This window comes from Rhipicephalus microplus, chromosome X, assembly GCF_043290135.1.
Source record: "Rhipicephalus microplus isolate Deutch F79 chromosome X, USDA_Rmic, whole genome shotgun sequence".
Lineage (NCBI taxonomy): Eukaryota > Metazoa > Arthropoda > Arachnida > Ixodida > Ixodidae > Rhipicephalus > Rhipicephalus microplus.
This window is the reverse complement of record NC_134710.1, coordinates 195,636,834-195,664,599: the sequence shown is the minus strand read 5'-3', so window position 1 is coordinate 195,664,599 and position 27,766 is coordinate 195,636,834. Positions and strand designations below refer to the sequence as shown.

Sequence of the window (27,766 nt, the reverse complement as noted above, 5' to 3'; positions counted from 1 at the left end):
TGTTACTGTATTACAGCTATAATGATGTTAGTTCATCAAACCATAATTTAATTCTAATTTTATATAGCTTTTATACAGTAGTGTGAACAGTAGTTTTAAGATGGGAACATGTCTTAGAGGTGTGCCCTACAGGTATTGATTTGAAGCTTAAGGACCCAGTTTGATCAGTTTGGTGTGAGTATGCAGTCTTTCAAAGCAGCTTACTGAATCAGCCGTTGCAATTGGAGATGCTTGGAATGTGGCTTTATAATGAATTATAAGGTCAACAACAGTGCTGGTTAATGCTGGAAACTTTTTGAGGTATAAGTAAGATTTGCTGTTGTCGCACACTTCGGGTGAGGCCCCACCGATCCAACACCGACGTGCGGCAGACTCGCAGGCTTCCACTTTACGCTTCGGCCTGCGACGCCTGAAAGGCCTTGAAGTGGCACATTTCAAATTTATTTGCACGTTGGTCGACCCATGCGGGGTTGCACGTGTGGTGATGTGTGGGCCTGACCGACGCACTCATAGAGCAGACACGGAGTTTGATTACACATAAACAAACATTTAATTGAAACAATGGCAAAGGCAGGAGTTAACAAAATAACAGAGAGGAATAACACTGATGCGCGATGAAAAGAACAGCTATATGTAACAAACTATGCTCTAAAAGAACACTACAAGAGGTACAACCAAAAGACAAACACGTGGAATATTAATAAAATAACAAGATGAAAATCATAAAAGAGGGTTACAAAGAAATAATTACAGAATGATCATTGGTCGTGCTTTTGAATTTCTATGTGCGTCGCAGCGCACACAACTACACAGATTTAAAAAAAAAAAAAGGCTGGTTAAAACAATTTAACAGTTAAAAAAAAGTCACAATAAAAAGTTCCATACGGACCAGGCCAGCTCTTGGTGCATGTAGGGGAGTTGACGGGTGCTGCTGAAGGTCTCGCCGGCTTGGTAGACGACCAGGGTGCCCGGAATCTCAGCCGTCTCAATACGTTGCGCGGGTCACTCCATGCTCGCCGCCTACGCGAGACTCGCGACACCGACGACCGCACTTGTTGCTGGCTGTACGTCAACTGCCTATTCCGATGCAGTTCAAACCTCTTCAGGGGTGTACACGTGCTCCCGTCCCATCTGGGGGTAATTTTCCTTTTTTAGACCGCCGGTGCCCCTTTCGGTACAGGTGCCGGGAAGACGAGCCGGCGCCACGCTGGGTCGTTAGTCGCCGGATGTCGTCCTCCCAACACAAAAGCGGCCTTCCTTGGAAGATGGGGCCCGCGGATGATCCGAAAATTGGAGTCGTTTGTGACAGCTGTCAACAAATAAAGTGTGGCTTCATTCATTCAAGTGTCACGTAAAGCTCACTTTGTTCTTGCTCTCGGAGACCAAAACCTTTTTATATTGCGAGTTAAATTGATGTTGCTTATTGAAACTCAGCACAACTATATACTATAGTACCTTGAGTGCACTGTGGTTCTCCACTTGTCATAAGATATGTCTCTTGTCAAGCTACTTCTGCTGTATACAGGGCCTTGATGGTGGCTGACTGAAAGTACCATTCATTGTGGCACTTTTATGCACCAAGGACTCTGATCTTTTTTACTGTGAGTTGCATGAACATGAGGGTTCACATTAAATTGAAGACACGCAGCGAGTAATGGAAAGAAAAAAGGTAGGTGTAACCTAAAGACACAGAAAGAGAGCAGAGTGGATTAGGGAACAAAGGGGGGTTAAGGATATCATAGCTGAAATCAAGAAGAAATGGACATGGGCCGGACATGTAGCGTGTAGACAGGATAACCGCTGGTCATTAAGGGTAACTAACTGGATTCCCAGAGAAGGCAAGCGGGTTAAGGGGAGACAGAAGGTTAGGTGGGCAGATTAGATTAAGAAGTTTGCGGGTATAAATTGGCAGCAGCAAGCACAGGACCGGGTTAACTGGCGGAACATGGGAGAGGCCTTTGTACTGCAGTGGACGTAGTCAGGCTGATGATAATGATGATGATGCATGAACATATAGATTTGAAGCAGCCCACCTATGTGTGTGCAGCATCTGATAACAGGCACAGGCATTGAAGGCACCTAGAAGTGTTGGTTTGAGCCAGTTGGTGATTCACAATTACCAGAGGTAACGACATGCCACACAGGACACAGAAAGAGACAAAATATGTATTTCTTTATCAATCTCCATTGTACAGCGTTTATTAAGTTGTCTATAGTGAACCATGTGTCTCTAGCTCATTAAAATAGGATGTAGTTTTCCCGCTTTGTTTAGGCAGTACTGTTCATATGACCCACACTGATCGACTATTCATTTGAAGAAGACTGTATGCCATTAAGCATACTGAGAAAAGAAGACTCGAATTTATCTACAATTTACCAGTGAATTGTTACCATTATGCCATTTGTTACACAGGTCAGTTCTTGTTACTGTCTGCACACTGTCTTACAAGAGAGATAGTTATTGCACCTGGCCTGGTTCAGTTGGCCACCATTCTGCAGTTATCTCCATTATGAACATAACACCTGTGAAAATTCTCTTTTCTGAAGGCACTATAGCTTGGTTTTCTCATTCAGAGCCTTTCTGTTCTCTTTGAACCTATTTCCATTGAAGCACATGCTAATAAACCATTTGACTTTTCCTCAGCTTTGGCAGTCACCAATAGCTTAACCCAGACACTTTTGCAGATGCAATAGTTGGTTGCTTTGCTGAAAAAGCATAAAATTATCTTGTCACCCATTATTCAACCGTGTGACCAATGAAATCTCATTACACAGACCTAGATTGAGGCAGATTATTATATGCTGCCAGCTAAGTTTCACATACGTTTCCAGCTGATTGGAAAATCATAGAATGAAATGTCCCTTGCTTGCTGCAGCTAAATGATTATCCGCCTTTCCACTAGCCCTTCATCAATCTGTGTTGTTTTGAAAGAATTACATGGCTCCATGCACTTCTCCATCAATTACAGAGTTCTCAGGAAGATTACATGAGTGGCCAACCTTATATATTTAATTCTCGTTATTTTTTTCCATTTCTTTCTTCCCCATTCTCTGTTTTTTCGAGCTCTCTTTATTTTTTCTTCTCTTTTTCTATTTCTTGCTTCCTCCTTTGTTTCTGTTTCATAATTGCTCGCAACTTTTTTTTAATATCATTTATGTGTGTGTGTGTTTCTCCCTTTGCTCTTTCCAATTTTCCTTTATCTTCCTTTCTCTTTGTACTCGTTCTCCAGCGCTCACATATAGAGGAAGCGCCCATTCGACTGATTGCATGCCACGCCGAACAAATTAATTAGCACTGCGGGAGAGATGGTGCGTACGGGGTGCACGCAGTTCATAATGATTTACAAGTAATATGGGATCCCTTCTATATATAATTATTCGTTTCTTGGCTAATCCCCCAGAGTGGGTGTGAGCCATACATTTAGGTCATCACCATCTTCATGGGGGTTCCAAGCAGCTCCGCCGTTAAAAACGGCGCCACGGCGCTCCTGAGCGCTAGCGGGTCGCTGCCTGCGTGGAGCCACGTTGGGAGCCTTGGTCCGAAGGCACTCCCAAGTCATCGTGAGAACCGCGCCGTCTGAAACCTCCTATGAAGTTGATTCCTCCTTTTAGCGCCGGAGTGCTGAAAGCGGTACAATCCCCGCACATTCAACACTTCCTCCATAAATTGTCACAAGATGATGATTCATTCATTTCACTGAGTAATTATTCTTTTTATTTTGCGAGGTTTAATACAACGAACCATGCGCCTAGGGCACGGTGTTACATGTATACTGCTGATAACCACACGGCACATCGCATCACCTTTGCCAACGTGCCTCGGTTGCCTTTGCTCGCAGTCGCATTGGCTCACGGTCGCATTGGACCGCCTAGCTGTAGGCTAGCGCTCTTGGGGACTCCGATTAGACTACAGTCCCTACTCGTGCTTGTGAGCGGCTTTGCAAACAGAACCGTTGGGCTAGTACTTGTTAGTTTTGCGGCATCAGAACTTTGTAGCTCTGGCTACCGTGCTCCCATAAGCTGTGCTTGCGGAAGTGACGGGCCTGAAAACAGCGAGAACATCGACATGTCTCTAACTGGCCGCTTGGCAGCAGTCACCGGAGGTGCAAGTGGCATTGGAAAAGCCGTCGCCTTCGCGCTAGCAAAAGAAGGCGCTGTCGTGATTGTCGGCGATATTAATTTTTGCGGAGCACAGGAAACCGCTGCTGCGCTCCCAGGTGGGTTGAAATTTCAAGAATAGTTGTCGTGCTGCTTTGCCGACAGTATACGTACGTAGACATTTGACTCGATGAGTCTCGATTTTTTTTCTTTCGAGCTCGCAATGTCAGAATAAGTCTAGAAAGCAAAAGTTATTGTATGGGAGGCAAAACTTTCCTGTAACCTCTACTACCTGTAAGTTCGATACCACGAATCTTTCTTTCTTTTTTTTTTTTTTAGAAAAAGGTGGTTTTATTCGCTGTGCTAGTCAGCACGAAGTCGTAGTTTTGAGGTCGTGGAGTATGATAATGATGTGCGGCGTCGGCGTTAATTGTGTAACAGATTGAGTTCAAACAAAAATCCGAAGGAGCCAGTAAAATTGATTTCGTTTATTTCCACCCCATATCTGTGGCCACCGTTAAAAAACGCCACATAAGCAATCGATTAGTATGTAAATGACTAGTGATACTATGGGAAATTGTCAGCTACTACAGAAATTCGTTTCACAGTGTGTGATGAAAACACATTTCTCAAAAGTGTTAATTGTTCCATACTTTTCTGTAGATTCAACCTTGCACTCCTCAACTACAATAAAAAAAATCATTATTAACATTGCAACAAAGTTCTGCATGCATCCATCCATTGACGTCGCGCAGTTTTTGACTATTAATGACATTTTGATATCAGAAACATTAGTGGATATGTGTTGTTACTTAATCATAAAAAGCAGTGCACAAACATGAAGCATGAGCAGAATTTGATTATACTTTAATTGCCACCTATTGATAAAGCCAGGCCATAGGGGCTGTAGCTTCAGCACCTTTTTAAGTTATATTAGATCTAACGAACTTGCTATTAGGCTCTTGTTTCTTCATAAATCTCCTGCAGAAAAAAAAAAAATGTTTGGATACATTATGTATAAGTGGTGCTGTCTACAAGGATAAAATGCCTTCTCTCTTCTTTAAGTGCCACAAGTCAACTGTGCAGGAGAAGGCATGGGGGCAATGCACCACACAGAAGTAGCGTTGCCACACATCATAGCACTATGAGCATTCATTTTACTGTGAAGCTGTCTAGTCTATCCTGTGCTGTCATCCTTGTTGAAGTAGTAGTAGTAGTAGTAGTAGTAGTAGTAGTAGTAGTAGTAGTAGTAGTCATGCAAGTCACTTGTGACCAGAGGTGAGAGCAAATAGAGATGATGCCCAAAAAGGTAATGATGGTGATGTGACGTATATGATATGATGACAATGCTCATGATCTCTCTAGCCTATCACATACACTCATGCACTAAATAAATCTTCACTGTCCAATAGTTTTCATGGCGAGGAACTGGCTGAATTTCATTTTTCTCTTGGAATGTGTTGGTTTAGACATGGATAGTGCTGGTACGTGGAAGGCACCCATATTGCCTTCTTGACACCAGAGCAGTGTTTCAGAATGGGCGCCTTCATTCCAGTCCAGTTCCATTCTGGGGAGTTAGAACTTGCCGCAATTCCATTCCTTTCAATTTCTCGGAATGAAGAAACTTAGCCCATTCCCACTCCGGGAATGGTCGGGCAATTCAATTTCATTCCTCTAATTCCTCAACTTAGGAAAGGCATTTTGATAGTTCTTTTAAGTTAAGAATGATAGCACCATAAAGTTGATGTCCTCAGTTGTATTAAAGGGACACTAAAGAGCAAAACGGTTTTTCACGCATTAGTAAACCGCAAGTTCCTAATCCCAAAAACACCACCCTTACCGCGATACAACGCTTGGTAAGTGAGAAAGTGTGCGAAAAAAATGTGGGTGGAAATGCCACCTTGAGATTCCCGCACCAAACACTGTGCCATCATAAATTTCGAAGGCATCTACTGCTGGCTCAAATGTAGCTTCTAATCTATAAAATTAATGTACGCTGTCATTTGTGGGTGCCATAGACCTAGCATACAAAGTTTTAGGAAACTTGGGACTAGGTGCGCGTTCTCCTCACCCCAAAAAATAATGAAAAATACATTTTGTAATTTCTTACGTCACATGGGGAAATTTCAGCACGAAATTTAAGAAACTTGAACCTTGATTTTATCCGCTAATAATGAACTTATGGCAGTGAAACTTATGGCATTAGAGTTCTCAGAGTACAGTTTATCAATCTAAACCAAGTCATTCTTCCTCTTTACTGATCTATTAGAGCTGCAATTGTATACAAAATACATTACCAAGGAGCCCGGTGACTCGTGCACTCAGGCAAAGGTGCCATGTGTATAGGCAGGGGGGACAGTCTTGCAAAAGGTTGGGAGGGGAGTGTGGGGTGAGATGGTGCCCAGGCTTGTGTACAAAAGCTTGCACTGAACACAAGCAGTACGCATTACAACATAAAGAAGTGCTTTTTCAAATATGCGTTCATGTCGCCGACGGCCACAGAAGCAACAAACAAACTAGTGAAAGCTGGGACACAGCAGGTGGCTGGGGTGCTGCCGGGGGAAAAAGGTTACTGCATCGACGAAGTGAGGGCTGATGATGGAGCAAAGCTCCATTGATGAAATGATAAACGATATAAAGAGTATTCACTTTTAAACTATATGTGCGCTGTGTACGCTTTGTAGACAGTGTTGCGCTCAAATGTTTCGCACCTGTGCGAAACATTTGAGCGCAACACTGTCTACAAAGCGTACACAGCGCACATATAGTTTAAAAGTGAATACTCTTTATATCGTTTATCATTTCATCAATGGAGCTTTGCTCCATCATCAGCCGTGCGCTGTGTACGCTTTGTAGACAGTGTTGCGCTCAAATGTTTCGCACCTGTGCGAAACATCGTCCCGATAATATGACTATAGGGATGATGACGAGCCTACGCGACAATGGTCGGATATCGTGAAGGCTTAAGAAGCTTCGCTCCTAAAAAAAAAAATACATGGCGTAATGGAGGTAAGCTGTCACCGTAGTTCTGCATGACAGATACCAATGGCACAGAGCCACGAATATGCGAATGATAAAGAGAAACTTTAGAGCAAGACAGTGTATATAAAGACAGAATTGTAGCAGGTGCATTGCTTATAAGTGTACCATGCTTGTAATCAGCCAAGCCCTTTAAAAAATGCCGCCTTACTGTTAAGTTAGAGGCTCTTGCTTACTACTGTTTGAAATTTGAAAAACAGCGCGTCGACAAAAGCGTGCTGTATTTCCGGAAAAAAGATGCAACCCCATTCTATTCCTCGCTAAAGGCGCTTAATTCCATTCACATTGCATTCCCCCAAGCATTGCCTCCAGTCCATTCCAGGGTTGCAAAACTGTGGAATGATTCGAAAATCATTCCAATTCTGGAGTGGCAACTCTGCAACATGGCATTAGAGACTGCATGTCACGGCAATATTTTGAATCTCTGGCTTTTTGGGCTTTAACTAAATCTACGTTGTTAGAGCTCTTATTAATGTAGCCTAGTATGCCATATTAGACACTTTCTTTGCCCTGTAAATGTGCTCATGACATAATAAATTCTTCAGAGAAAAATGCAAAATAGGCAAATAAATCCTGCTTAAAAAATCTATAGCTGCATTCCTGTTAAACTTCTGCCTTGAGCTGAAGTTAAATGCCGATAGGCTCACACCTGCACTTATACATGAAACATTTCAGGTGTAGGCCACCCTCACCAGGCGTTCAGGGTGGATGTTCGAAGTGGGGAGAGCATTGAGACATTCTTCGCAGCTATCATGAAAATGTTCAAGGTGCCACTGAGTATTGCAGTTAGTTGTGCTGGCATCCTGAAACCAGCCCCTCTAGTAGACATGTCTGAAGAATTCTTCGATGAAATTATGGACATCAATTTTAAGGTGAGCATTTTTGAAGCATCCTTTAACACCTTCCCTGTGTGCATGGTAGATTGTGATGACGAGCATTGTGTTATTTGATACACATTGTAAACCATGCTTGGACTAACTATGAAAAACATGGAGAATGTAATAAATGACACAAGGAAACATACGTTTTCAAACAGAGTATTCCCCAGAGTGTCCTGCGGAACTTTTTTTATTTAGTATAGTGAAGGGCAACAACACAAATAGTGATGGGCACAAAGAGAGGCACCCACAGCAGACAAACACAGCGCTGTCATTTCAAAATAAACGAATGAACAGTAGTTGTGAAAATGAAATGGAGGCAGTTATTTCATATTTTCATGAAATTTCGCACAAGGTTGGACAGAATAAGAATGTAGATGTTTTTCTTCTGTGCCTAGGAAGCTTGTATCACTGTGCATACAAATTAGTGCTGTCTTTCATAGAAAAGCAGGATTCAAAACCAAGCAGAGACAGTGCTTCGCACAGTGAGCTGATTGTGTTGTGTACCAAATTCCTGTCTCTTGTAGCAAAGTTTATGTTAGCCAAGCTGGCTGATACATTAGTAATCAACTCATATAATAGTAAATGACTGCTACAATGTGAACAGCATAATACAAAGTCATCTGTGTGTGCACGGCTGCGACCATAGGCTGGTGAACTGACTCATGAGTCGGCTCACCCAGACTCAGTTCGGGCCGCGAGTTTGAGTCTGAGTGAGTCCGGTTGAGTAATATTTTGGTGAGTTTGAGTGCGAGTGAGTACGCTTGAAGAAAATTTGTGTGAGTGTGAGTCCAGGTGAGTTCGACTCGAGGAAAAGTTTGGCGGAACAGTCGACTCCCGTCAATTCAAACTCAAAGGGAGCCCTGAATTTTTGTTTGAATTATCAAGAAGTTTTAATTATCAGAAGTTCTCAGATATATGACTGTGCATGAGGTGACACCACATATGATTAGGCATTGGTTTTATCAAATTTAAATATTTTTAAGCGTTTTTAAGCCCTAACGGCATGCAATGAACACAAAGCAGACGTGTAAGGTCCACAAGTTTATTGGCCATTCACTCCTAGTCAGACCATTTAAAGAAATCGTGAATCGCAAACTGCTTCTTGGATATATCTGCCTTTGGCACAAAGCTCTCGATACCAGTTGAGAAGCATTATGGCTTACCATGCGTGTGCTTTGTTTCAAACATTTGTTCACTAGTAAAGCATTTTTTCTTGAAGGCCTGAAGTGCTTATTTTTCATTTTTACACTCTTAGGATTATATAAGCATGCAATTTTTAAATTGCAGTAGGCAAGCAGCAGATATTTTCCTGTATGGAACCGCAAAAAGTATGAATCAACCGGATGGTGGAGTTTGAATTAAGAGGCTTTAAGATACATTGAATGAGCAGAGGGCTAACCAAAAAATTTAATTTTGTTTGTATTGTTTGATAGTATGAATTATCAGAGTTTGAATTATTGCCAGTCTACTGTAAGTCCGAGTGAGTTAAAAGCGCAAGATAATTTTTTTGAGCGATTGTGAGTGAGCTCCACAACTTTTGCCGAGCTGTGGCTGTGTGTCAAATCATTTTTGATTGTTTCAAGATTTTATTCCACAGTAAACCAACTTCTTGAGATAAATCATTGAGGTGGCTGCCACATCATATACAGGTCAGAGTTGTGTAAGGTACCCATTCTTGTGAGAAAAAGTAGCCTTATGTGAGAAAGAGCTGACCTTTATAGATGAAAATACTGGCAATAGTCTCATCAGAAGAATCTGCGTGCAGGTGTCATCTTGTTTTCTTGTCAAGTTCTCAGTATAAATTGTTGTGCACATGCAAAATTGGCGTGTTGTTAAAAGTTAGAGCTGTCTTTTTCTTCCATGAATACCTCTCTTTATTCATGTTGATGTCTGCGTACTCTACTATATAACCTGTCTTTGTCCCTATCTTTACTATGTATTCCACTGTATGACTTATTTATGAATATTTGTGAGGCATTCTTCTTTCTTTTTTTCTCTTTTTACTGACATTCTTTGCCATGCATGCATGGTGGAAAGAGACTAGAAGGAAGTATCGTAAGTGACAGTTTTGAAGCTTTGTAATACAAAAAAAATGTAAAGAAAGGCTTATGGAACTCTACATACACTGTGCAGTAGGCAAACAATAATTTCTAGGTACCTCAGACGTCGGAGAAAGTATAGATAAGAGCTGTGGAAAAAGCGGGTAGTAGGGGGTTGATTGTTAGGTGGACCGACAACTGCTCAGAATATTAAATGAAATGACATCACTGATGAAAAGATTGTCCTTCACGTTGGCTCAAACCTACCCGGTTTTTTCTTTAGAGGTGGATTCATATTTGTATTTCCTATTGAAAGTCGTGAAAAATGGCCTGTCGTGCCTCTGGTGGCAAAAGCATAAACGATCCAATGTACCAGGCCACGTGTCCATCGATTGCTGTACACAGTCGACAATCTCTTTATTTCTATTAAAATATTGTTCATTTTTTTATATTAAAAGATATTGTACCATAAAAATGCACATATAGGCCTGTATTAGTAGTATGCATTGAACTGGCACTGCCTTCACTTGAAGTAATGATTCCATGCTCGTCAGCGTGTCTTGAGCAACTTTTCAGCTTGCTTACGCAACCGTGCACGCAGTTTCCAGGCCGCTGAGGTTTTGAAGCGACATAGTTTTTCTACCTACACTTTGTCTTAGAAATGACGTGCACTGCTACCCGGCGCAGCCGTGCATATGCGTAGTGGTAAAGTGGCTTGAAAGGTTTTTCTAGTGTTGGGGAACGCTTGCTTTTTCCAACGGCGGTTGAGAAACCAGATTCTATGCACCGTGCGGTGGCACTGTCGGTTGCTGGTGCGATGGCAAGTCGAGGTTGACAGCGGGGGAGGGGAAGGGGGCAGCTGGCGCGGCAGCGCAATGCGTCATTGGATCAAAAATGCTACCCAATACATTCACTTTAGCTCTACATTGGAATGCTCAGTGTTATCTTCGAAACCGATCAACGAGGTAGACAGTGAAAATTCTATTTTTGCAGACCATAGGAAAAGGCTTCTACGAATCTGCATAGGCAGGCCCTAGCAGACTGACGTATTTTTTGCTGTGCACATAATTTTAGCTGCCTTGACATGGCACTTTAATCACAATGCAGTTTTTAATGTGCAGCATCTTTTGAATTACTCAAATTGCAAACAAACGTGCTTTGAGTGTTTTTATTTATCATTTCGCCGCCTACATACATCTGAATGCTGTAGCTGTCTTCTCCTTAACCTGGTATAAATGAAAATTATTAAACGAGTACCTGATTGTATGACGAGCTCACAGAACTCAAGTGGCAGGTCACGAAATGTATAACATGATATTCTTGTCGCGTACGTGGGGAAATTCTTTTCCTCAGTCACGTGTGGCACATACCCACATACCCCATTAGGCCATAAAATGCTGGATATGTGTGCCACATGCACATTCAAAGAATGACATCAGATGCATGTTTCTTGGCGAATTTCAATAGAGGCAAAGAATTAAAATTGTGTATATAGATTTATCCGGAGTGACCTATCACAGAATACCACTGATGGTTGAAGATTCTGCGGAAAATTATTAGTAGGTGATGTCAGGGCAATATTTCAATTGTGGTTGCGGTGTTGGCTATAGCTGCTTTGATAACAATGCAATAAGTGTTGCACATACAGTACTATGACTCTACACTTAAATGTTGCATGCGTTGCAAGTACCGTAGCATGCAGTTCATTCGATGAACTTTGCGTATGTGGTTTAGTGTGTGTAGCAATTATGAGATAAGATCATGCGCTAGCCCTTAGGCGCCAGTGAATTCCGCGTCTCACGTGCGCCGTCAATTTGATAAATTACTCAATTAACTCAAAGGCATATATATACATCTCGTAACACTTTGCTCAAAGCACAAAATCTAGCTTTGCATGAACTCGATTCTCGCGCTATGTGTGAGATGCACCGAACGTTTCCATCATTTTCTTTAGTCGCCTACCATGGAACCTTACCCCCAACCCCTGCACACACACACTTATATGAAGGTGGGCATTTCATTTGATAATCAAAGGCTGGAATTTTTGATTGGTTATCACCGGAGGGATAACGAGAAAAATAAAGTAGATAAGAAACATGTCCTCCCCCCCTTTTTTTTCTACTTCAAAGCTGCCTGTACTGTTTGTTAACTTGGAAAGGGACTCACCTCATTGTATTCTTGATAATATCTGAGGTATTACGTCCCCAAAATCATGATATATAGAAATGCCGCAATGGAGGGCTCGGGAAATTTTGATCATCATTGCACAGCACACGGACCTCTGGCATTTCCCCTCCATCGAAATTCACCCGCCGTGCTCGGGATGGAACCTGCGTTCTTCAGGTCAGCAGCCGCGCACCGTGACTGTTACACTACTACGGCAGCTGCGTACCCAGAAAGCTCCACGCAGCCACGACTTTTTTTATAGCGAGCTCATGATTAACAAGTACATGCGCGGGGTATAAAAAAGGGGGGCAATCTTATGTCTGCATAAGTTTCCCTAATGAAAATAAAGGGAATTAAGGAGCTCAGTTAGGGACACCCGGCTCCAGTTGAACTTAGATCCAACCAGGGACGTAGCCAGGGGAGTGGCACATCGGGCCCATGCCCCCTGCCCTCTCTCGACATTTTTTTTTGCCACGGAAAGCGAGCAAAAATCACCATTTCAAGGGGGTGCCCCTCCCGAAAATAAAAAGGTGCCCCCCCCCCCCCCCCCAACCTGAAAAAAAATTTTGCCTGTGCACCTGAATCCTACAGTGATATTTTGTTAGCTGTTGCAATTTTATTTTTTATTCCAAGCTGCATCTTGAATAGTTCGCATTATGCCCGCTTATGTAAAACTGAAAATCTTCCAAACCGCTCCAATGCACAATTCCTAAAAACAACGAGAACTTGTTTTGTGTCGTTATGCAAAAGAAGTCGTGCAAAGAAAAGGTATCCCCCAATTCAGAGCTGCTGCTGAACCAGTACAGCAGCAAGGGTCGGCGCAAAACATGAAGAGAGGTTTCTATGTGTACATAAATTCCATTTTATAATTTCTTTAATGTTACTTTCAATATTATTTCTCATTTTATTGATATGCGCCTTTCTCTTTCTTGGACTAAATATCCATTGTTTATTATATTTTATGTTCTTGATCTATGCAAACATGACTGTGAAACATATTGTTATTTAACTCGAATGGCGAACATTCTACATATATTTTCTGTGCGCGCTATACTATATGCCGCTAGCATGTGGCGTTCTGAAGACGCTAACCTGCCCGCAGAGTTCCCAGGCTTATTTTATTTTCTCGCTTACAATTTATCGGCACCATGTGTGGTGAACGCAACATACTTATACTTCAACCACAATAGTTGATTTCAACGCGAGGAACTCGTCAGGGTCTGCGCTGATGCATGCTAATGAAGGTCGCCAGTGAGCGGCTGCGCCCTCTGGAGGCTGTATCATAAACTTTTCCAGCCTCGCCGCCTCACTCACGACACTAATAAAACCTTTCTAGCCACTATAGTAGGGCCATTCTCGATGACATGGCTTGTTCAAGCCGGGACAAGCCACCCATGGCACAGGTGCAGGTAACTTTAGGCGCAGGCGCACACAACTAGAGCTGTGTGCTGCTGCTACCGCCCGTTTTTGCTCACGCCATTAGCGCCGCCGCCAAAGTTCCAAGAAAGACCACGCCGCTGCCGCAAAATATTTTGCGGCGCGCCACCGTTTGTCTTATTTTCACTTGAGCGCGGTATCTGGGCATAAAATACATCACTTCACCTGCTTTTCTGCAGCTTTAAAATTTTGAGAGCGGCATTTGCAATGTCGTGACTGCTCTCTTGTTTCTCTGTTTGCATGCGCTGTCTATGTAGGGCCCTAAAACAGCTTCTGAAGATACACAGTTGAGGGTGTTATTCTTTGTCACAGGTCCCGTTATTTAAGGAGGCGATTGCTGGCCTAATTCCAAGGGCCGAAGTATCGGTGCCAGCGGATGCCGGCTGTGGTTTAAAGAACGAGTCAGAGCCGAAAGTTAATAAACAATCTAAAATTATATTCTCAAATATGGCCAATCAAACGATACACAAGTATGCAAACTCGACATTAGTTGAATACGATGTCACCAATCAAACAACATACTACACAGTACAATCAGCCACACTCGAAACAAGGAACACAACAACAATGCACGCTACAATGCAATCACATGCATCGAACAACCAAGATACTTAAAGACTAAAGAGTTCGAAAACTTATTCAGTCCAAAGTTCTTAAAACAAAGTCTGAATGATACTCTTCCAAGAATCACTCACTCAAAGTCTAGCGCTGTTGTCGTTCCGCTGCCCTCGAAGTTTCTCTTCCAGGAAACTTCGCGTCTTCAATTGGCCTCTCTCCAAGCACCAAACTTCTTCGCCGGTAACACGTCGGTTTCCCACTAGTTGCGATTGCAGGACGCGTCTTCGCTCTCTGGCGGTAGTCTCTCACTATTCTTCTGCTGTTAGTACCAGCCTTCACCCTTCAGGTGGAAACCCTCTTCATCACTTGCTTTGTCACTAAGGACAATACCTTCACCGATACGATATAGCGGAAAGACCCTACGCACACTTGCGCGAAACTTTCATCTCCTACCTACGCACACGGGCGCAAGCTTTTTTCTTCTCCTGATCTCCCTTCTCCGCTGCTCGCTTAATACCTTTCGCGCTAGATTCCAGAAAATTCTAGTCGTTTCGTCGGCGCGAAGCACAGCCAAGGCTTGGAAAAGAGTGAGACGCTTCGAGGGCCGTCCGCGACATTTGACGCAACTCCGCATCACCACGCCCCTTTCTTTCGAGAACCTTCCAGGACTTGCTCGGCCTCCGATGTGAGGAGGTTGGTCGGCAAAACTACACTTCCGATAGGGGTGAGACGGCGCGCCCGGGGAGGACGGGGGGTCTTTGGGTGCTTGTTTTCTTCTTTATCGTTGACCTTGAGGTGCCTCTCTGGCACTTGGTCGCCACAATTCGGTGGCACGCTCTTTTTTTTGAGCGCTCGTTTGTGACATTCTTTCTTGACATTTCTCGTTCTTTTAGCACCCTTTGTGATGCCATAACAGTGATTCACATAACATAATTAGGGCACATACTTTAGGATCCTTCATATAAAAAAAATATGAGTTGTAAATTGTTTTCTACCCTGCTTTGCCATGCATTCGCCATCCCCGTTCTTCCTCAAGTCTCGCAGGATTATCATACGCGATGAACTTATGATTTCACTGCATTTTGTGAGTTTTTGATTGTGCTAGTGGAAATAAGAAGAGTGTAGCCGAAAAGTTTGAAATCCTGGTAGGCTCAATGCTTAGTGCACACATCGCACACATGCTTCATGAAGACATAAATGTCGAAGAGACTATAAGAATGGTAGAAAAAGAGTGTAGTGCAGTGTAATCGGGAACGAAACCAAAGAAAAAGGTTCCGAATTATTTCATTCTCCCAACAGATGAATTCTTCACAGTGAAGACAACGCAACTCTCTATAACAAGGGCCAGCCCGCTTCGACTGTTTTTGTATATTTTTTATTGCGAGAAAAGCTACAGGGCTTTTCAAGAAGTGTGTCCAATATTATTTGAAAATCACAGAAAGGAGGCACCTGCGGGCTACCTGTAGTGTTCCTTTTTTCTTTGCCAGAAGGCATCTTCAGATGTGTACAAACATTAATTATGGCTATAATTATATAAATTAAGACAATTAACTTTTTAACCAGTGGAAATAGCCGATCAAGTCCATTGGGCGAATTAAAGTACTTCCTACAAATAGTCCACAGCCGCTTTGAAGTTTGGAAAGGCTGCCACTGGTAATTACCATGTAGTGATGAGTTGCGGCCAATTTAGCTACCGAAAGCGACACACTAAACAGCCCATATACCATTCACTTCGAATGTCTCAATAAAGGCACTGTTTCCTTCGCATTGGGGGAGAAGAATAAGCGAGTGTCGATTCGCAGCCACGAAGCGAAGTGTCTAGATTGACGGTTGATAACGGCTAGGGAAACAGTGTCGTCATTGAGGGCTTTGTCGAAGTGAATAGTAGATGCGCTGTTTAGGGCGTCTGTTTCGGTTTCGCCTGCTAAATTGGCCAGAACTCTCAATTCTCTGGTGATTACCAGTGGCTGCCTTTCTAAAATTTTAAAGCGGCTGTGGACTATTCGTAAGAAGTACTTTAATTCGCCCAATGAACTTGATCGACTGTTTCCACTGGTTAAAAAGTTAATTGTCTTAATTTCTGTAATTACTCCCATAACTTATATTTCTACACATCTGAAAATGCCTTCTGCAAAATTAAAGGGAACACTGCAGGTGGCCTGCAGGTGCCTTCTTTGTGTGATTTTTAAACAATATGGAACAAATTTCTTGAAAGACAGGGTTCTTAACACCCTGTGTTTCATCATCCTCGTCATGTTCTGTATGAAGTCCAAATAAATTACTTTTGTACGCACACTGTATGCTGTTCCCACAGATAAAATCTCTTGAGCGCTATAGCGATGAAGCATTGATGAAACAAGCTGCCCATCTCCTTTGCACGGAGGGCGCATACGATAACATCACTCCGCGTGCAATGCCTACTGTCGATTGCTCTTTAACCAGAAAGGCAGCCATGCCTGTCTTTTGCTGGACAAAGGAGTATGAAGGGATACTCGGGTAGGAGGCTGCGTGGCTCAATCCGCATCTGTGAATTTTAAATATAAGGGCCTGGGTACGAGTGCTAACACGCGCTAGCGCGTTCCATACTTCAGAAGGCATCAAAGAACAGCTCGTTTACCCTTCTACATACTATGATATCACTGTACGAATGCTGCTTATTTTCACGGAAGTAGCCATATTCCTATACACTAGCATTTTACAGTATTGCGAGATCAGATAAAAAAAAGCTAGCTACAGCCTAACTTCATTATGGGACTGTGAGCTCCTATCGCACGGTGTAAAATGCGAAGTTGTTAAAGGGTGTTCTGGCGATAATACTATTTATGTCGCCTCAGACTTAGCGCATTCTCCTCAAATACCTGAAATCAAAACTGTTTTGAACTTAAAGTTGTTGACACTTCCTTACTGGACACTTATGCCTCATCTTTTTGAGGAATTTGAATGTTCTAGCAAATTTTGCAATGTAAATGCGCTCCATGTTAAGTTTTGTGATAATGCCTATTAAAGTATGTGCCCCACAAATATTTCAAATGGAACCCAATACACCCATGCTACCATAAAGATATAATCAATCTCACTCATCGCATAAAGTGCTTACATAAGAATCGTCATCCCAAGTGTAATGATAATGCTGCTTGAGTTAATGCACTGAAATGTAAATGGAAGCTAAAATAAAAAGGCTTAGAACTACTACATTAGCAATTCCTTCACTACACTCACCAAAAAAGTTCATTCAGGTTCTAGAGGTTGATTAGTCCTGCATAGTCTATGCCCTCATTGTTTATTCTTGATGGCCAATCCTCCTGAAATCTGGAAGCTATAGCAAATTCCTTTAATAATTACTTCAAATCTGTTTCTTTTTCAACTGATAACGGCATCACTTCATTTTTCGTGTGCAGCATACTACACGCTCTTTCTAATATTGAATTCCTTTGAAGTGCATAATCTAATAGTAATTTTGAAGTTACAATACACTCTGGCCCAGGCGGCATGCGAAATATATTTCTGAAGTGGTACTCAGTATGAAGTGCTAATTATCTTATTGTAATATTTAAAAAAGTAAATCTCTGCAACAGTTCCCAAACTGCGAAAATTAGCAAACGTTGTGTCCTTCAGTCCGGAAACAAGCAAATAGCAAATTGTAGGCCAGTTTATTTGCTTTCTCTACCAGCTCCGTGCTTTTGGAGCATATAATCAACAAATGCTATTTAGAATAGCTAAACGCACACAATCTATTTTCCCGATGGCTACATATTTGCTTGAATTTATGCACGACATTGTTGCTTTCCTTAACGACCAAAGACAGATTTATGGCATATTTATTGACTATTCTAAGGATTTTCACATGGTTTGGCATGCCAAACTTCTGGCGTCTTCAAAATTTTGGTGACAACAAGCTGGTTGATTGGATAGCAAATTACTTGCAATCAAGCTCAAAATTCGTTACGTTCAACCACGCAAAGTCATCTGACTAACGTAAACATCAGGAAGAAGTTACAAGGCTCAGTGCTTTATTCTCTTTTGTTTACTATTTACATAAACAACGTAGTGGAGATTATCAAAAACACCCAAACTAAACTTGAAATGTATGCAAATGACTGCGTTATCTGTCAAATCATCTTTAATACTCAAGATCAAGATACACTGATTACTGTTTCTTTTGTCATTTTTGTAACAGGAGTGAAACATGGCAATTGTCTAGTAACTGCAAAAATACCGACCTTTTCAAGTAAGAAATGGCCTTCTCTTTATACATATGCTAATGACGGTGTAAGTCTAGTACATGTCACGAAGCCTAAATGTCTTGCTGTAACTCTTCCAACAAATTTAAAATGGCATAGTATTTTGGAACCGTACAAAATCTTCAAAAACATTGGTATCTCCAACACACAATAAACAACTAGACAAATAGATGTGAACTGACAGCACATAAGATTTTGGTCAAAGTCGAATAAGGTTGATTGTTTGGTGACCTGACTGCAGACATGATATAGCTATCGTAGAATATTTTACAGCGCAACAGGTTAAAGACGGACAGCGCTGTGTCCCTTCTCTGTCCATCTTTAACCTATTGCGCTGTAAAATATTCTACAATGAACATCCACCAACTTGCCCAACTCGCGATTCTGCTTCAGCATAACATAGCTATGTGACAGACTTAAAGAAAACAAATAAGGTTTATATTTTGTTGCTATGACCAGTGCTTCTTGTATACACTTCGAATGCGCACGTTTTATCGCTGCAGTCTCTCTCGAACATCGGTGCACTTGCAATCCTGTCATCCTCCTGCGTAAATATGGTGGTTTACACAGGTTCCAGTGTTCTAGCACCCATGTCCTTCGTTGCACCTTCTGCATGCCTTACCCGGTGATTCGATTCTACAAATATTATGTCCATTAGATCAATTAAGAATTGTTTTCATTTCATTTTCTTTTTGTTTGATTTTCTGCGGAATGTGCACTGTTGGTATCAGCTTGATGGGTACCTGCGCAGACTCGGTTCTGAGCAATGGGAAAAAAAAAAAAGACTTGCGTGAACATGTATTTTGTTAAATTGTATCTCTGAAGATACTCAACATCTGTATTTGCATCTGCTATGTCAACTGAAAAGAAGTATTTTTAAATAAATAACATTAATGCATGCTGCTGTCACTTTCAACTGCTTCGCCTTTTCGGGGAAACAGATTTTTTTTTTTTTCAAAATTTAAGGAACAAGTTGGTATCCCCACCAACTTTTGGATCGTGATTGCTGATCCGATAGACCCCGTGCCGTTGACACGCCGCTGCCGAAGGTGGAAACACCGGCGCGCCGGCGGCGGCAATTTTGGTACCGGTGCACAGGTCTACACACAACGTGGCCCAAATACAGAGAAAGTGTATAAGCTACTTCATCTCATTGTAACTGCTTGTTATCTTCAGGAATAGTTGAGAAGCTCGAAATAAAGGAGCTTAAGCACAGTTACAAGAACTCTTGTGAAAGCAGAATGACGACGGTTTCCAGAAAGAGCGAAAAGGGCTGGCGAAAAGGGCCACTATCATTTCTCAATGTTGTTTGAGGAAAGGTACATCTGTGTTTAGAGCCTTTCAGATAAAAAAAACACTGCTTGTAGAATAACTACGTGCTTTTGGGATTACCTACTTCAGCTACAAACACTACGAAGAGTGAGCCTTCTGTCGCACCGTGAAAAAATAGGTTGAGAAAAATTAGTTGTCAGTCTTCTTAAGAAATGACAGGTCAGAAAAATTAGCCACCCCCCACCCCCCCATTATTGAATGACTCATCATCATATTCTGGTCTTGGCTCATAAAATCTGAGAAAATTTTTTCAAGCAAAATTCTAATGTAAAGAAAAAGACCTCTCTCAATGTTATTGAGGCACATATATCATGAAGAGTTGTACCAATGTGTAAAGAGACTGTACCAACTGAAAGTCATTGTTAAGCTGGTCATTTTTTAATTCGAGTAAAACCGTAATATGCCTCGCTAAAGGAACAAGGCAGGTTTTGGACTGAATTGCTTAAGCATGTAGGTAATACCACAGGTGTGTGCAGCAAGGAATGGTTGTAAACACTTCTGGAAATGCAACATCAGGGGCCTTTGTCCACCGTTATCATCAAGAAACCTGCATGGCCTTAACCTTTCTCTTTAATTGATGAGGGCACAGGTCCAACTGAGTAAAAGTATGTGGCAGGCTTTCTACTACTTTCTCAGTAAGTGTTAAAATAAAGTAGCTGCCCCCCCCCACCCTGCTTCACTTGTAAGAACCATAGAGATTCCTTCAATATTCACTTGAGAGAACTGTGGTGCTGGAACCATTCAGCTAACAGGGGAATAATGGGTAGACTATTCTAGTCTTTGTGCTTGCAGGCTTTGGATGCACTTATGGCTTTGTTTATTGATGTGTTTTGGTATTGTTTTGGAAAAAAAACGCACCATTGTGAACTTTATAGGCCGATTTGAATTGGTGAGCCTAAAAGGTTAAGGTGGTGAATGAAACTGCTGCACATTTGCTGAATTTACACCTTCACACCATTACATCTTCACACATTGCACCTTCACACCTTCTCATGTTGTAACTTAATTTTCTATTATGTCTTAAACTTGTATGTTCATGAGTTGGATTGTACTTTATGAAGTAATCAATATTTGCCTATGTATATACATCTCTGACATATATTCTATACTGCACCCCCCCCCCACCCTTACACAATGCCCCTCAAGAGCTTTGTAATGTACAGTGAGTAAATAAATAAATAAATAAATAAATAAATAAATAAATAAATAAATAAATAAATAAACATTGTCTTGCGACGAAGTGGCTCCAGACCACACCGGGCCAATTGTAGCTGAAAGAACAAACCTTTGACAAATGCGCGCACTACCCATGATTTCTGTTGTTCCTTCTTCAAGTCTAGGCGAATTCGAGACCGTACTATTCTATGGTCACTGCATCGTACCTTGCCAACCACATCCACATCCTGCACAATGCCTGGGTGTGCACTCATTATAAAGTCCATTTCGTTCTTATTTTCACGTGAACATTAGGGCTCCTCCATGTCCACTTGCGGTTTCCTCGTTTTCGGTTGAAGGTATTCAAAATCCGTAAATTATTGCGTTCTGCGAATTCTACTAGTAGCTCTCCTTTGGCGTTTATAGTACCGATGCCATAATCTCCTACTGCCTGGTCTTCAGCCTGCTTCTTTCCTACCTTTGTATTAAAGTCTCCTATCAGTATAGTATACTGTGTTTTTACTTTACTCATTGCCGATTCCACGTCTTCATAAAAGTTTTCAACTGAAGCGTCATCATGGCTGGATGTAGGCGCGTAAGCCTGTATCACCTTCATCTTGTATCTCTTATTGAGTTTAATTACGATACCTACCACCCTTTCACTAGTGCTATAGTATTCCTCTATGTTGCCAGCTATGTTTCTGTGAATTAGGAACCCCACTCCCTGTTTTCTTCTGTCAGCCAAGCCCCGATAGCAAAGGACGTGCCCATTCTATAGCACCGTATAGGCCTCATCTGTCCTCCTAACCTCACTGAGCCCTATTATATCCCATTTAACACCCTCTAGCTCCTCAAATAGTACAGCTAGGCTTCCCTCACTAGATAAGGTTTTAGCATTAAACGTTGCCAAGTTCAGGTTCCAATGGCGGCCTGTCTGGATCCAGAAGTTCTAGCACCCTCTGCTGCGTTGCAGATCTGACCCTTGCCGTGGTCAGTTGATTTGCAGCTGCCGGGGACTGAGGGCCGTGAGTTATTTGACGTATGCATGTGGGAGGTTGACATGCTGGCTGAAGCGCCATGCATTGCAACTCCCATACACACTAGTGCCACAGTTTCCTTCAGTGTATTTATAAGAAAGTATATGGTGAGAACACCTATATTGTTAGTTTGGCTTGCCAAGAAATTTAGTATTCTACAAAATAACTATTCCTCCAGTTAGTGCGTCACACTAGAACTAAAACTCAAGAGATTGTTTATGAGAATCGGGGCAGATGCTGATGTTCACCCAGTAAGTATGGCCACCTGGGTACGGATAGTGGCAATTTCGAATGTGCTTCGACTCTACTGTTGAAACATTGTTGTTTGCGAAATATAGGTCAGGTCATAAGAGAAGGTGAATAGAAAAAATGCACTCAGCACTTCAACCATTTCTTTTACTCATCATGGCCCATGCACGGTGGGCGCCTGGTACATGCCTACAAATACCCTAAGTAGTTGTCTATAAGCTGATCTCTCTCTAGGCATGTGAAGGAGATACCGAATTTCTTTATATAGCACTAACAGCACTGTGTAGTTGTTGCATCAACAAGTTCATGTTGCATTTGGAAATATGCCACTAAAATATAAGTCGGTTGTAAACACTTTTTAGTTACAAGTAATCTTATGTCATCAAATCATTGTGCTTTACTTTAATTAATGTCCATTTTCACTTATAAAAGCTCTATTTCCAAAAAAAGTAATTTCAGACCTCTTGGCAATCATTTCAGCTTCGCTTATCTGCATTTTATATAATATTTTTTCATTTAAAATTTGATGTCTGTGCCATAGCATTTGTTTTCTTCACCTGGAAGTGTTGCATACATGCAGGGCACGTTCCTCTTTTGTCGTGGTGCTGTACAAGCCATGCAGGCAGCGCAGGTGCCCAATGGTGTTTTGGTGACTGTGGCAAGCAACTGGGCACACAGTGGGTCACCCCGTTACAGTGCATATGCAGCTTCAAAGGCAGCCACAGTAGCTTTTACCAAGTCATTGGCACTGGAGCTGGCAGTGAATGGCATGCGTTGCAACTGTGTTTTACCCAGCTACACCGACACGCCCATGACAGCATCTAACAGCCCCCAGGAAAAAGCACGTGATGCAGCTAAGTCTGCACTGGGCCGTGCTGCACGTCCTGATGAAGTGGCTGATGTGGTCGTCTTCTTATGTGGACCACGAAGTTCCTATGTTAACGGAAGTGCAATTGACATCAATGGTGGAGCCGTTATTTGATGATTTGACCACGAATAGATAACTATTTTTCTTGGCTCTGAACTATGAACTTGTGAATCAATTCATTGTGAAACTTTCTATGTATATTTGGGGTGTTGAGCCTCCTGGCAGTTGCCTTTTACAGTGACCCAGTTCACAGGTAGAGTTTACTATCTACGCATTTCAGGCCAATATCATGGACACTTGAAAGATTGCAAGCAAGAAGAGATGACTCCATTAAACTAAACTTGCCACTTGTACTCCCACATGTTGGGCCAGTCACTAACTTTGCATGACTGTATCCTCTATTGATTTGTAGTGATTTTCTTTTGTTGTTTTGATAGTGTGGTTTTCTAGTAAATATCAAACTGTGAGGTCTCCAGGTGATTTGTTCAAGTAAGAATTCTCACTAAACCCTCTGCAGCACATGTGGAAATGTCGCAGTGACAAAAGGCCATGGCCTTGATCAATTCTTTTAGGGCATATTTAACCTTTGGCATTATGTAATACTGAAGTATGGTATAAATTAGTTCATGTTACTTTAATAATGACCTCTGGCTTAGTTTAAATGTGCATGCTAAAGTAGCCCCATGGCTATGGTATGGTGCTGATAAACTTGAGGTAGTGGATTCAATTGTGGCCACAGTGGTGCTACTGTTAGTCATGACAGGACGCATTGATTTCTGCAGCACTCAACGGATAATTAATTACAGGCTCCTCATTATCGACCAGTTTCTGTTTCGGTTTGAGAGAGCTCCAAAAACTGGGTGCAACTGTCACCACCTAGCGTGTGCTGCTCTTGACCACATTAGCACACAGAACTGTGACACACTTCCGCATGATCCGCATCTAGAATTGCTTTCTAATAGGAAACAGAACTGCAGTGTTGTCGAACACAATACTGTCAAAGTGTGCGCCATGGCCGTGCAGTGCCCACCAGCCGCCGAGAAGTATTGGCCTCGAGGTCTTGGAGTGGTGCCCTCTCGCGTGCGACGTCAGTTTGTGGACTCCTCTGCACCTGTGCGCAGATCGTCTGCTTCGGGCGAGAACTTTGTCAAATGAACAGCCTTGCAAGGGCCAACGAATGCCCACAACGGATGTTTTTGAGTGCAATTATGAATTTGTTTTAGTTGCAGCCCAATCGTTAGAGCCAAGAAATCTCCCAGATGGCTGATAAGCACGCCGATGCTGTCGACTGCATTGGTGGTCAGAAAGTGAAACTATGTGTGAGTGTTCTCGCTCGTTATCTTTAGTTTCCACCGTGCGATACTTAATAGTTCGGGTGTTTCGAAGTTTCAGTGAGTGTGCCTTTCTCCAGCATCTACAAGCATGTAGATACAGCAAGAGAAGTGTTCCAGTGTCTCATCGATGCCGCAATGGTGTTCGATGTTCGTAGGCCACATTGTTGAATGTGTGCAGCCGTTTCCGTGAATGGAGATCGCATCACTGTCACGGCTCTAGTCCTGAAAACCCGTGGACTTGTGAACCGACCACAGAACATCCCCGTGGCGATCGAGTGCTGTGCAATGATGAAGTACTGCTTTGTGCCACAGTGTGCTTCGTCCACCCGTGAAAGCTTTCACTACAATCCTAAAGAGAAGGGAACGCCTGCCCTTTTCCTTAGGACATTTTTTTCTGCAGTGCAACGATAGTGGCAATGAACACGAAGATATGTGTGAAAATCTCCAATTTCTGCCACTCTGGCATTCGCAAACACATTAGATAATTGCAGCAGAGTATCCTTTGAAATTGCTGCTTCGGCAGTCAGTTGACCGTTCATGGCATCTGCTAGATATGCAAAGCAGCATCAGATTACCAAATTTGAGATATTCGTGATTGGATTGCAGTTATGGGCGTCGGTAGCGTGCAAGCCCGTGTTTTATTGCAGTGAGAAATGTCTTGAGGGGTACGTGCTCATGTTACTCGGAAAGGAGCCAAGTTCCGGCTAAATGCACCCCCTGGCCGATGCAAATGACTGCAGTTTGTCTCAGTAATGTTTGTTAAAAGAGAGTGACATCATGCAGTAGTTCATATTAATATCACACAGGGCTGTCGTTCAGTTATCAGAATATGACGAATAACTACACTGATTGTATATACCGTGCACAGGGCCAAGATTATGTGAAAACCTTGAGGGAATGTTCACCATGACAGCAGGTTTCGTGTATAAATTTATGGTAAGCAGTGCGCTAGGCACGTGCTTGTTTTGATCAGTGAACTAAGTATATAAGTACAGTAAGTACACCAACCCAATAATGCTGTAGCATCAGATGTTGTGCGCCGCTCAGCTGCGCTCATGAGCTGCACTTACTTGAGGTGATTCAGAGGCCACGCCGTCGGCTCTCTGTCTAGATGCCTTCACGGTATGTTTTGGGACGGCAGCTCATCTGCTGTAAGTCGCATGCCTGTAGCCTGCGTGCAATGAATGGCTGAAGTACTGGCGAGGCGCTGAAACACGATTGAAAGCTTACCGAAAGCTGGAGCGTAGGGCAGGTAGCAGAAGTCATTGTCAGCGAAGTCCTTGCTGCACATGGTCGATGAAGGCGTCAGGCACCGCTTCCCTCTCCGAGTTTGACTATCCAGTTCTTTCTCAGCTTCGAGTCCCTCGGATAGTTGTGAAAGCTAACGCCCTTTTCACGAGTGGGTGATCAAATAGAGGCATAGTGTAGTACTCTGCTATTGCGCAGCACTCGCCGCGGAGACAAGCGGCCACAGTTTTAAGAAACAAAGCGCTGTGCTTTTAAAATGAGCGTTGAAAGCGGACACCCACGGTTGTTAGAACAGCTTCAGTAGCTACCACACGCAGATCATGAGATAACTAATTGAACTACGTTTTTAACGAAGTTTTATTTTACCATGATGGTGGTTTCTATACGGCGCCTCGAAAGCACACAAATTCTTGGAACTGATGTGATACAAGCGCGGTTTGCAGTGGCATCATCAGTCACACACCATCATCGGTCGCACACCAAGCCAATAGACTGCGGGGACAAATGTGGCAAAAGAAAAATGGCGGCTATGATGTCATCATAACTTGTTTTATTGACTGTAGCGTGACGACGGGAGGAAGTAGGGGGTCCCCAAAGAGTCCCCTTCGAGAGTGTCAATGGCACGATGGAGTCGAGAGCTCGCACGAATTTCAAAATTAAATGAAAATACCTTCCAAGCTATATTAGCTGTTGATATTTTGCAGATGATATACGAATGTTCACGGAAATCGACCCCCACAGGCTATCTCGGCCAGAAATTTGTGCTTCAGTGTCCCTTAAGGGTGGTAACATCTTCAACAGTGCAGCCGCTAGTAGCCGCCAGATTTGGCGAGCAACCTAGTTGCCATCCACAGTTGCCGCTAAGTTTGGTGGACCGCCATGTCCGCAGACTCGCTCACTTGCTAGTCTGCGGTTGTAATATGTCTGTGAAAATTTTGTTTAGCATGCGCAGTTAGCATACAGAACTCTCTAAAACATGAAGGCTGGCATTTTCAACATCTTGAGTGCAATGCCGTGAGCCTTCGTGGCCGCTTCACTGGAGATTTCTCGCATATACACGTGTTATGTAATCGCACATCACGAGGTCGTGTTTCACCATGAGCTGCTCGCCTTTGCTTTCATGGCCACACCATCTAAAAAGTTTCTACTCGTAGCATTGCGTGAACGTGCATGTAGGTGACATGCATGTTGTTATCGTAGAACACTTTGGTTCTTCTAAGAAGGGCTGCTATTTTACACAGTTGTGCAAAATAATATTGCTCCTGTTGAAGGCTCAAGATTTTATAGAGCAAAATGTATTGTGTAAGGTTTTAAGAATGAAAACTGTCGCTTTCGCTCTACGCAACCCAACTTCACGGATAAATTCAGTATTTCCCTATTTTTGTAGACTAGGCATTGTCACTACCTGTGCGGTGCACTTTCATGCTTGCCAGCCAGTGGCCGAACATGCCAGAGCTGTACACAGTCTTGATTACTGTAGATTATTTTGAACATTATATTTAAGCTGAGTGAGTAAAAGAACTGGGAAGTCCAAAGACTTGGTATTCAATTCAGAAGTAGTGACAGGATACATGAACATACATGGCAGCTCTGAAGTATATTTACAATCCTTGCATTAATTTAAGATGCTTTTTTTTTTAAGAATAAGCTTACAAGAGTCATGCCTTATTCCTAATGCTGCGAAACTACAACAGCTTTAAGATAAAAATCCAGACGCAGTCAGGGTAATTCAGGTGCAATATACCTCGCCGCTTGCAAGCGAGTACATCATTGTATTCAATGTGCACTTATGGTTCAATAAAATCCAAGTTCGCAAAATTTGTTGATAGTATTAGTAAATCAATCGATCTTTATGTTATAGAAAATTGTCTTGCTGCGCTATCAGAAATAGCTTTTTTGCCTTGAATCGCCAACGAGTCGCTTTAGCCATCTTTTTGTCGATGCAGATGTATTTGAAAGACCACAAGCTAAAATTAAAGGCAAAAATGAATACGCACTTATACACATGTCACCTCTAAGTAAAAATTTCATTTGTCCACGTTGCATGACGGAGAGGCTCCTGAAGGAAAGCAAGTTGCATCACA

General features: G+C 42.4%; 1 protein-coding gene and 1 long non-coding RNA gene across 4 annotated transcripts; one reads left to right on the top strand and one right to left on the bottom strand.

Moving 5' to 3' along the window:
- Positions 1 to 1,127: 1,127 nt before the first annotated feature.
- On the bottom strand, positions 1,128 to 25,798 carry LOC142776829 (uncharacterized). 2 transcript variants are annotated; one of them, XR_012887827.1, is made up of 3 exons: positions 25,665 to 25,798; positions 25,505 to 25,605; positions 1,128 to 1,309 (listed from the first exon to the last, which is right to left on the bottom strand). It is a non-coding gene; the product is annotated as an uncharacterized LOC142776829 (long non-coding RNA). The 2 variants fall into 2 exon arrangements; XR_012887828.1 differs by lacking the exon at positions 1,128 to 1,309 and adding an exon at positions 16,975 to 19,218.
- LOC119177352 ((3R)-3-hydroxyacyl-CoA dehydrogenase) lies at positions 3,710 to 23,256 on the top strand. 2 transcript variants are annotated; one of them, XM_075881187.1, is made up of 3 exons: positions 3,710 to 4,217; positions 7,813 to 8,009; positions 22,797 to 23,256. In XM_075881187.1, the coding sequence occupies exons 1-3, from the start codon at positions 3,767 to 3,769 to the stop codon at positions 23,055 to 23,057; spliced, it is 909 nt and encodes a 302-aa protein (XP_075737302.1). In that variant the 5' UTR covers positions 3,710 to 3,766; the 3' UTR covers positions 23,058 to 23,256. The 2 variants fall into 2 exon arrangements, with proteins under 2 accessions (XP_075737302.1, XP_037284732.2); XM_037428835.2 differs by having other exon boundaries at positions 3,752 to 4,217; positions 22,813 to 23,256.
- Positions 25,799 to 27,766: the final 1,968 nt, after the last annotated feature.